Below are 11,326 nucleotides of genomic sequence, written 5' to 3'. Positions count from 1 at the left end.
TCCCACGTGCCGCGGAGCAGCTAAGCCCGTGCGCCACAACTACTGAGCCTGCGAGCCACAGCTACTGAAGCTCATGTGCCTAGAGCCCATGCTCCGCAAGAAGAGAAGCCACCACAGTGAGAAGCCCGTGCACCCCAACGAAGAGTAACCCCGCTCGCTGCACCTAGAGAAAGCCCGCATGAAGCAACGAAGACCCAACACAGCCGAAAATAAATAAATAAATTTATTTTTTAAAAAAGAAGCACCGTGGGTGCACCCCAAGCACGGCTGCCACTAGGCCAGATGCTTCTTGCCCAGGTGCAAAGGACTTATTTGCTCTGCTGACTCCGGGCATTCATCCAGAGCACGCAGGCAAACAGGAGCTGGGGTCAAATCTCACAGGCCGCCTGTTTTTGTAAATAGAGCTTCGTGGGGTCACAGCTACTGTGGTCCCCAGCTGCCTCCCTGAATTGTTGCAATAGACACAGTATAACCGGTGAAGCCAAAAATAAATATTTTTGACTCTTTGACCCTTGACAGAGAAAGATCACTGACTCCTGACCTAGGGCAGAAATGCGGAGAAGGGCAGAGAGAGTTTTGCTTGCACCCCTTAGTGAGTAGTCTCTGAGTCACTCTCAGTTTCTTCCTGTTAATTTTTTTTACTCTAAAATTTTGCTTTAGTTTCTGAATGGGGAGTGCCTTCACCTGGTTCAATCAAAGTCAAAAGAGAAAAGTCCTGGGCTTCCGTGGTGGTGCAGTGGTTGAGAGTCCGCCTGCCGATGCAGGGGACACGGGTTCGTGCCCCGGTCTGGGAAGATCCCACATGCCGCGGAGCGGCTGGGCCGGTGAGCCGTGGCCGCTGAACCTGCGCGTCCGGAGCCTGTGCTCCGCAACGGGAGAGGCCACAGCGGTGAGAGGCCCGCGTACCGCAAAAAACAAAAAAAAAGAAAAGAAAAGTCCTGGGCCTTCCTCTCCCCACCCAACTCTGTTCCAAGAAATGACAGTTCTCAGGAGAATTGTGTGTATACCGGCTTTCTTTTTTGAGGTGACAGAAATGTTCTAAAATTGACTGTGATGATGGTTGCACATATCTGTGAATCTACTGAAAGCCACTGAATTGTGTATTTTAAATGGGTGAGCCCTCTGATATGCAAAATATCTCAATAAAGCTGATATTCAAAACAATCAACAGTGCAGAATATGGGTGCGTGTTAATTAAATTTAATCTGCACCCTCGGAGTGATTAGTCAGCATTGAAGCATCCCCACCAGGAACTCATGTTCAAGTACTTTAACTATCATTATCTAAATCTGCACCAGAGGGTTTGTAATTCCCATAAGGGAAGATAGAAACAGTGTTCCATCCTTAATAGAGTGTCGCTTGTGGCTAGAAAGAGTGTGTGGCCACAGCTCTCCTTGCATGTACAACACAGAAGCAAACAGCCACCAGACCCCAATGGTACGGCATTCTAGGTCCAGGGACCCTCATTCACAAGGACCCTGTGGCCGGATCAAATGGCAAGGCTCACTTGCTCTCAGATCACTGTTTCCTACCCCAGGATGGCAAAGGAGAGAGATCTGAGATGAACAGACCAGGTTAGATGACTGACTCCTCTGTCCCTTTGCCAACAGCTGTTTGAATCGGTAGCAGAATCTATCCTGAGACTTGCTTTTATTGTCCACTTGACAGTTGTTGGAAGCAGGTGACATCAAGATGTTGAATAACTAGTGAGGCTTGGCATGTTCACCATCCCGGGTCAGGTCCCCTCTGGCCACTGGATTTGGGAAGTTGTGGGGAGGAGTCCCAGGAAAGAGGTGGGAGCAACTGGGATGGAGAGGTGGCACTTGGCCTGGGGGGCGGTGATGGAAATGCTCGGGACAACGGCTCACTACCCACTGTTATGACGGTTTTTCCATATTTCAGCAGCAGATACAACTGCTCTGGTACACATGGGCTCCGTGCCAGTTCTGGTGAAAGGCCAGTTTTGGCCTATGTCACCTTGCATCACTGTTACACACCCTCTTCCCTTTTGCTTTTCTATCCCCATTTGTTGTCTTTCCTTTGTTCCCAAGGCTGTCCCATTTCTCTTATCAAAAAGGAGGAAATGTCCCACTAAGATGTTAGGATTTAATGCCAAACTTCCTGAGGCACTTGAGTTTTAAAAGAGAATGTCTAGGGACTTCCCTGGTGACACAGTGGTTAAGAATCTGCCTGCCAATGCGGGGGACATGGGTTCGAGCCCTGGTCTGGGATGATCCCACATGCCACAGAGCAGCTAAGCCCGTGAGCCACAACTACTGAGCCTGCGCTCTAGAGCCTGCGAGCCACAACTACTGAAGCCCATGCGCCTAGAGCCCATGCTCCGCAACAAGAGAAGCCACCGCAATGAGAAGCCCGTGCACCGCAACGAAGAGTAGCCCCCGCTCACCGCAACTAGAGAAAGCCCGCGTGCAGCAACGAAGACCCAACACAGCCAAAAATAATTAATTATTTAATTAATTAAAAAATAAAGTCAATTCCCATTTTTTTAATAAAAGAAAACGTCTAGAAAGAGGCTTGGTCCTCAAACTCATGGCTAGGGTGGAATTTGTGATATGGGTGGAAGATGATTTGAAGTGGGAACCTTCTCAGCCCTCTTGCAAACACATGACAAAGGGGGTCAGCCTATGTGGGACCTGCGTTTTTCAGGATAATGGCATTAGAACTAAAACCTAAGAGTGACTTATGTTTATTTGGAATAATTTTGTCCCTGTGAACTTCCAAAGGTATCCTTCTGAAGAAGATAGAATTGATAGTTCAGAGACAATGTCTTAGCCAAAGGCTAAAGTATTGTGAGATGGAGAAGTTTCCAGGTTGGAACAGTGAGGGAATTTACATAATGATAGAGATGTACACCACCTCCCTCCACTTACTCTATTTCAGTAAGGTAGTCAACTTTCAACTGTCCTTACAAGTCTGAGCTAAGAATTTTACTTTGGTCAAAAATATCTAACCCAGCACCACCTCATACCCATTAGGATGGCTACTATAAAAATACCAAAAATAATAAGAGCTGGAGAGGATGTGCACAAACTGGAACCCTTGTGCTCTTTCGGTGGGAATGTAAAATGGTGCAGCTGCTGTGGAAACAATGTGGTGGGTCCTCAAAAAATTAAAAATAGAACTACCATATTCTGAAATTCCACAAAAGAATTGAAAACAGGGTCTCAAAGGGTTATTTGTATGCCACGTTCATAGCAACTTTATTCACAATCGATACAAATTGGAAGCAACCCAAGTGTCTGCAGATGGATGAATGGATAAGCAAAATGTGGTCTATCCATTCAGTAGAATACTATTCAGCCTTAAAAAGAAGGAAGTTCTGACACTTGCTACAACATACATGAACCTTGAGGACAGTATGCTAAATGGAATAAGCCAGTTGCAAAAAGACAAATACTGTATGATTCCACTTATATGAGGAACCTAGAATAGTCAAATTCATAGAGATAGATAAAAGGTAGACTAGTGGTACTGTGGATTGGAGGGAGGGGTAAATGAGGAGTAGGGGGTTAGTTTTGCAAGATGAAGAGGGTTCTAGATGGATGGCAGTGATGGTTGCACAGCAATGTGAATGTACTTAACACCACTCAAATGTACACCTAGAACTGGTTAAGGTGGTAAATTTTATGTGCATTTTACTACAGTTAAACATTTTTAAAGCATATCCACCTAAAAAATAGATACCAAATTCAACACAGTCAAACCTATTGTGGAGCTTCTGATGAGTAACCAGACTTCTCAGTCACAGTCACCTCCTTTCCCAGCGTCCCTGTCCCCCAACATATATGAAAGAGGTACTGGTGAAGAGGTGAAGAGTGCAGTGGAGTGAGAGGTGGCTGGAACACTCAGGGGAAAACACGTCAGGAACCGGAAATCGGGGCCAAGGCTGCACAGGCCAAGTGTGTTTAAGAGGGATATGCTCTCTCTCTTTTTTGATGTACAATGTTGTGTTAGTTTCTGCCATACAGCAAAGTGAGTCAGTTGTATATATGTATATATATATGCTCTGTTTTATTATTATTATTTTTTTTCCTTGCGTTATGCGGGCCTCTCACTGTTGTGGCCTCTCCCATTTGCGGAGCACAGGCTCCGGACGCGCAGGCTCAGTGGCCATGGCTCACGGGCCCAGCCGCTCCACGGCATGTGGGATCTTCCCGAAACGGGGCACGAACCCGCGTCTCCTGCATCGGCAGGCGGACTCCCAAGCACTGCGCCACCAGGGAAGCCCTATGCTCTGTTTTAGATTCTTTTCCCATATAGATCATTACAGAGTATTGAGAAGAGTTCCCTGTGCTATCCAGTAGGTCCTTGTTATCTGTTGTATATATAGCAGTGTGTGTGTGTCAATCCCAATCTCCCAGTTCATCCCTCCCACCCACTCCCCTGCCTTTCCCCCCTGGTAACCATAAGTTTGTTTTCTACATCAGTGATTCTGTTTCTGTTTTGTAAATAAGTTGATTTGTATTATTTTTTTAGATTCCATATATAAGTGGTATCTGATATTAGTCTTTCTCTGTCTGACTTACTTCACTTAGTATGATAATCTCTAGGTCCATCCACACTGCTGCAAATGGCATTATGTCATTCTTTTTTATGGCCGAGTCATATTCCATTGTATGTAAGTACCACATCTTCTCTTTCCATTCATCTGTCAGTGGACATTTAGGTTGTTTCCATGTCTTGGCTATTGTAAATCATGCTGCTATGAACATTGGGGTTCATGTATCTTTTTGAATTAGTTTTCTCCAGATATATGCCCAGGAGTGGGATTGCTGGATCATATGGTAGTTCTATTTTTAGTTTTTTAAGGAAATTCCATACTGTTCTCCATAACGGTTGTACCAATTTACATTCCCACCAACAGTGTAGGAGGGTAGAGGGACATACTCTCTTACGTAAGAGAAACAGTTACAAAAATGAGGGACTTCCCTGGTGGTCCAATGGTTAAGACTCTGCACTTCCACTGAAGGAGGCAGGGGTTCAGTCCCTGGTCAGGGAACTCAGATCCCACATGCTGTGCAGCACAGCCAAAAAAATGAGAAGTTTGGTGCTTACATTGAATAAGCAATAAATAGCAAGGGTCTCATATGTGAGGGCACTGTGAGTGCTAACAGAGGTGCCCAAAGGAATAGGCAGGACCTTCAAGGGTCTTACTATCTCTATTCAGGAAGGCAGGATATTTACAAATGGGAAAATCATACTTTCAGGAAATGTATTACGTGCCAGGTGGTGGTATGTACTATACATACAGGATGGGTACAAGAGTTGAGTTGAAGGAGAGATTAATTCAGGTTGTGTTGGGTTAGTAAGAAAAGATTTTGACAGGTAAATTTGAGATGGTTTGAACCGTTGCTCTGTATTACTAGAATTAGCTTTGGGAAATGTTATCATGTTTTGTTGATGCAGTCATAAGCTTTTCAAACTCATTTAATCTGTGGTTTACAAGGGGCGAGCTCCAAGCAGATACCAGGAGCAAAGGTTTCTGGTTTTCCTATGATTAGTCCCAAATACAGAAAAAGAGGAGCCTTTCTATTTGTTTTGTTCTGTACTTTGAGTACCTCATATACTCTTTTTAGATGGGTCTCTGGTGAAATAAACATAAGCCCAGGATAAATCCCCTTCACCCGCTGTGAAGCCAGGCTCTTGTTATTCTTCTAGGCTTTTCCTTATTCTGCCAAGATCTAGTGATATTCCTATCACAGCCCATCAGTTTCCAGCGGACATCGGCTCCCACCTTTCCAGGGGTCCCATAAGCAAAATAAGCAGTCAAGTTCATCCTGCTACTGTCTTTGTTCCATACTTGGTCCTGTTACACGGAGTGAATGTGAAAGCCTGGGTAATCGTTAGTCGATTTCCATTTCACCTGCCTCCACTAACCAAGGTCGTTTAAATTGTTGGTATACGATGTTTGCCTGAGTTCTTGTCCCAGAACTTGGAGTCAGCTGTGTCTGCTTGGAGGCGAACTGGTTAAGACTGGATAGGACCACCGACCCTCCAACTGGGCATGTGCGAGTCTCCGTTGAGCGACCTTTTGACATCAGGGGGCTGAAGACACCACCCTGGGTCTGTGCAGAGCACCTGCCTTTTTGAAGGTGCAGAGACCTGAGGCTTAGCCACACCTGCGCAGAATAACAGTGATGACCTGACTGCACCTTTCCCCAATCACCTTCCCCATGGTCCCCATGCCTCAGTCCGCCCTGCTGCCTTATCCCATAAATAGCCCAAGCCCCTTGTCTTCCAGGAGGCAGATCTGAGACTTTGTTCTCCCGTCTCCTCTCTTTGCTGCAAACCTCGGGTCTCAGCATTTCGGCTTGAAAAACCTTTCTAGAAACTGGTGCAAAACGAACCTGGTTCAGTAACAGATGCTTGGATGTTTGTTAGATAACTAGTAGGCAAAAGGGACACGGCTAAGATGGGAAATGTTTCCCAATTGACTAGTTGGAGTTCACTCAAAACTGCACGGGGTGGGGGGGCTTCCCTGGTGGTGCAGTGGTTAAGAATCCACCTGCCAATGCAGGGGACACGGGTTTGAGCCCTGGTCCGGGAAGATCCCACATGCCACAGGACAACTAAGACCGTGTGCCACAACTACTGAGCCTGTGCTCTAGAGCTTGTGAGCCACAACTACTGAGACCACATGCCACAACTACTGAAGCCCGTGAGCCTAGAGTCCGTGCTCGGCAACAAAGAGTAGCCCCCGCTCACGGCAACTAGAGAAAGCCAGCACACAGCTACGAAGACCCAACGCAGCCGTAAATAAATAAATAAATAAGCACAAGGGAAGTGACAAATTCTGCTGTCTGGTTTTCCTGCTGAAGTCTACTTTTTCACATTTATTTTAAATTCAAAATTAGTTGGAAAAGTTTATTGCAGAACAGTGCCCCATACATGCTGTTTATGCTGGCTTTCCCTATGTACATTTTATTTCCAATTATTCCATAATCCTTAGACCCTGTCAGGGATTCTCATGTCTTCCCCAGTATCTAGCGAGACCTGAGCTTAAACTGGGTGTTCTTACAGAGAAACTGACAAAAACGGTGAAGCTAGATTTAGGAAAACATGTGCATAGCAGAATGACAAAAACGGGGACTCTTTCTTTCTTATGAAAGCTTTAACTAGAATTTTTAAGAATAAGGACTGTGGCTCCTTGCTGCCCTCAGCTGGTGTAGAAATACAGTGCTCTATTAAATTCCCCCATTCACCACTCGAAATCCAAATCAAAAGTATCTAACCATACGGTATTTATTTTTCTCTTTCTGACTTACTTCACTCTGTATGACAGACTCTAGGTCCACCCACCTCACTACAAATATCTCAATTTCGTTTCTTTTTATGGCTGAGTAATATTCCATTGTATATATGTGCCACATCTTCTTTATCCATTCATCTGATGATGGACACTTAGGTTGCTTTCATGTCCTGGCTATTGTTATAAAGCAGAAACTAACACACCATTTTAAAGCAATTATACTCAAATAAAGATGTTAAAAAAAAGTATCTAACCATTTTCCAAGACCTTGAAAGAGGTTAGATTTCATTCGTAAATGCTGCCCTGCCCAATACGAACTGGCAGAGAAAGTTACCCTGGTCTTCTCTCTTTAGAGAAAAAGACTTGGAAAGATCCAGTCTTTAAGGAGGTTGGTTGGGCTGGAGAGGCCATGGAAGGAAATCCTGTGTCAGAACATGAGTCTCCACCCACATTTTTACTCCCTGATGCCCTTCTTAGGCCCTCCACTAACTGTGCCTCTAATATTCATTGTTCCAGATTTGAAAAGAAATCTCTCACAACACAAAATTGGGAGGTGGTGGGCTTTGCGTTTCAGAACCTTAATCCCTGCTTGGGTAAAGAGCTAACTGAATGAAAGAAACTGATCGAACAGACTTCAATTATGCGTCACCTTTATTAGTTGCAACCCCAAGTTTTCCTTAAAACAGTAATATTTCACTTTTAATGATTTTATGTCCATTAAAGCCACACCACCGTGCTGCAGAATTACCTGTATGCAATTAAGTACTGGATCTGTGCACTTTGATTTTGTTAACAAGTGGATAGAAAAGATTACATCATTTCATTGAGGAAAGGTTTTCCTCTGAGACCTTGTTCCATCCTGGTTTTCTTGAAAAGAGTTCGAGCAAAGGGCTATTTCAAAGGTTGATTCTTTCCCCTTTCACGACGCGTGCTCGAAATCTCCAAACATCCTGGAAATAATACCAAACACAATGAGTTTATGGGACACTTTGATTTACCTATTCACCATAAGACAAAGTAGATTACTAGCATCTACAAGTGGTTAAATACAAAAAAGAAAAAAAAAACCCGTCCACAATGGTCATAACAGTAAATAAACCACATTCTGAGACTCCAGTTAATGTACCTGCCAACATCTAAAATCATGTTTTGTAAGCCAAGACAGTGAGTCCCCACTCGTGTCAGTCTTGTTTTACTTGGCACTCGTGTTGATTACAGGTGTTGGAACTGGCTGTTAAGTCTGGTTACAATACAAACAGTTTAGTACCCAAGCTCCTGCTTTCCTTGGTGGTGTTTGCCTGCCCCATTCTGAGCCATGTACCCCTGATTAGATCATTATCATGAAAATGATGTCCTGGGCTACTGGTTTGGTTTTTTTCTTCTTTGTTCCTAATAAAACAACTCAGACTTTCTTGTTGATTTTTGAGCAAACAGCAAGGTGTCCTGGGAAGAACGATTTTGGAACTGGACCTGACTCTGAAATCTCCGTCACTTACGTAATTGAGGGCAATCTCTTAAACTCTTCATTTTCTCATTAAGAACTTGGAGCTCTAATGACTGCTCCACTGGGTTTTGGTGAAGAAAAGAAGAAAAGGGATATGAACGTGCTTTTGTACCTGACAAAGAACTCTACAGCAGAAGTTAGTATTGTTCTTTTAAGTAAAGCCAATGAACTATAGCTGAGAGTAACGAAAAATAAATAACAGGAACTGATTCATTTAGTACAACTGTGACAGACCTCAAACATTATGTATACATTTTTTTTCCTGCCTTGAAATTCAGGGTGTTGGACGGAAGCCCCAGCTGGCAAAATATGTTGCCCTTGTAGGACATTTAAGTACTGGACAAAGGGGGAAGGACAAGACTTCCGGGATGTGCAGATGTGAGACCAGAGCGTTTTCAGATATGGGAGATACGTTCACAGATTCTAAAGAGAAAAAGGGTTAAGGGTGGAGGAAGATTTGTGCGCTGGGAAGTTGTTTCAGAAGGTGGTACCCTGCCTTTGGTGAGCAAGGCTCTTCAGAGTACTAGAAGGCCCTGAGTTAGCATTACACTCAGCCTATTTGGAGGTCATGTCGCCCCCAGAATAGATGCATTTAGTTATCTAATGCACATTTAACAAGTAGGGTCAGGTTCTTGGTTCAGATGCTAAAATGTACATAATCTACGATGCAAGTAAGTTTATTTGCCTTGACTGATAACTTGTTGTCCAGCAGCAGCAGCATGGAATGTTCACCAGTTAAAAACAAATAACCTGCAGATGAGGTGTATTAATTAGGAAAGCATATGAAATACCGTCTTATGCCCGCTATGACAAGCATCCGTGATCTCTCATCTCTGCTACATGCAGGCTCTCATTAAACTCCGGATGCAAACTGACCCAAACAAACAGTTGCTTGAGAATTGCTTTCTGGGAGTCTTACTGGAATTCCAAATGCATATACTCTCTTTACAAACAAAGGAGGCCTATGATTGACAGCCCAAACCTTTAAAACGTGTGCGTTCAGAAGGTAGCCTTGTCCTCCATTTGCTCTCCTCTGAATTTGTTATCTACTTTCTCTCCTACCTGTCTGTTCTGCAACATGATGGCCTGCGTACCACAGGACAGCCCAGAGACTTACAGAATTCAGGTCTCCCACGCTGGGGAAGCAAGTAGTACAAACAAACTCCACTGTCATTCTTAGGTCTCAGCAAGGTTTCCGAAATGAGCTCTAAACCCAAGCATTTTATACTTTCAAATTAAATCAGGTATGAGAATTATTAAGCATCTGAAGAAAAGAAAAAACCCAGATCTTTACCTTGTCATTTCATACAAACATACCTTCAGGCTGACGTCTTTCACTCCATGGATTTTACTGGCTATCTCTAAAACTTCCTCTCCAATGTTTTCTTGACTGGTACCCTTCACATCGATGTAGTGGCAGTTGGCATCCGCAAAATGGCAGGAAATTGCCTGTGCAAAGTGAATCGATTCATGTTACAAAAACAAGAACAAACAAACAAAAAACACCCCGTTAAGCACCAGCAACCAAGCAAAGAGGCTTCTTTTAGAAAGTCAGTTCTGTCACTGAGCATTTGATTTCTAGATTGAATGCTGTTCCCATGTGTCCTAAATCAGTCTCTTGATGGCTCAGCTGCTTTTTTTTCCACCCAGCTAAAGGCGAATTGAGAAATTACATGACGTTTTTCACTAGCTGTGTTATTTATTTTCCAAAGGTATATACGGGGCAGGGAACAGAATTATGTAAGTAAGAAGTCTTTAACTTTTTAGCATTTGATTTTTCTAATGAGTGGATACTGCCAAGTCCTACAAAGGAATGTATTGCAGGGTTTCTCATCACCTCAGTTACAGAAGTTACTCAGTTAAGTTTGTAATGAGTTGGTATTTCTTTTTTTTTTTTTTCTTGCGTTATGCGAGCCTCTCACTGTTGTGGCCTCTCCCATCTGCGGAGCACAGGCTCCGGACGCGCAGGCTCAGTGGCCATGGCTCACGGGCCCAGCCGCTCCGTGGCATGTGGGATCCTCCCGAAACGGGGCACGAACCCGCGTCTCCTGCATCGGCAGGCGGACTCTCAAGCACTGCGCCACCAGGGAAGCCCATGAGTTGGTATTTCAATGGCCACAGATTATGGGGTGAAGAAACTGGAAAGACCTTGCAAAGGAAATAATAGGCAGACACCCCTCTTGAATCAGAAGGATGTTTAAAGTTTGATCGCATTCACATACAACACCCACCTCGTTTCCTTTTGAAGGTAAGATGGAAGTTCCTTGGTTCTCCCCATTCTTGAAGGAGTTATAAACAGATCTAACTTGCAAGGCGGTAGTTAAAACTCACCTTCCTTGTCACAGGTTAGTTATCTTAGGGTGACTGCACCCATCAGAAGAGCTTCCTACTTTGCCCCAAATATCAAATTTCTAGGCAGTTGAGTCACAAACTTTATTTCCCATGGAAGCCCTAGTGCCATACCAAGCCATACTGGAGCCTGAGGCAAAAGGGAAAAAGTGTACAGTCCTACCTGTACCCTTTTAGTATTTTTTTTTTTTTTTTTTTTTTTT

The 11,326-nt window shown here is 44.0% G+C and overlaps 1 protein-coding gene across 1 annotated transcript in view; it reads right to left on the bottom strand.

The window, feature by feature from the left end:
* Positions 1–7,816: 7,816 nt before the first annotated feature.
* PHYH (phytanoyl-CoA 2-hydroxylase) overlaps positions 7,817–11,326 on the bottom strand; it is an 18,441-nt gene continuing 14,931 nt past the window's right edge. The window contains exons 8-9 of the mRNA XM_007460899.1: positions 10,092–10,223; positions 7,817–8,220 (exon numbers count right to left, since the gene is read on the bottom strand). Coding sequence (XP_007460961.1) covers positions 8,167–8,220; positions 10,092–10,223 — 186 coding nt within the window. The 3' untranslated portion in view covers positions 7,817–8,166. The remainder of the gene's footprint in view (positions 8,221–10,091; positions 10,224–11,326) is intronic.

This window comes from Lipotes vexillifer, unplaced genomic scaffold (genome assembly GCF_000442215.2).
Source record: "Lipotes vexillifer unplaced genomic scaffold, Lipotes_vexillifer_v1.1 scaffold534, whole genome shotgun sequence".
In the NCBI taxonomy this organism is placed as follows: Eukaryota; Metazoa; Chordata; class Mammalia; order Artiodactyla; family Lipotidae; genus Lipotes; species Lipotes vexillifer.
This window is presented reverse-complemented; position numbering and strand designations above follow the sequence as displayed.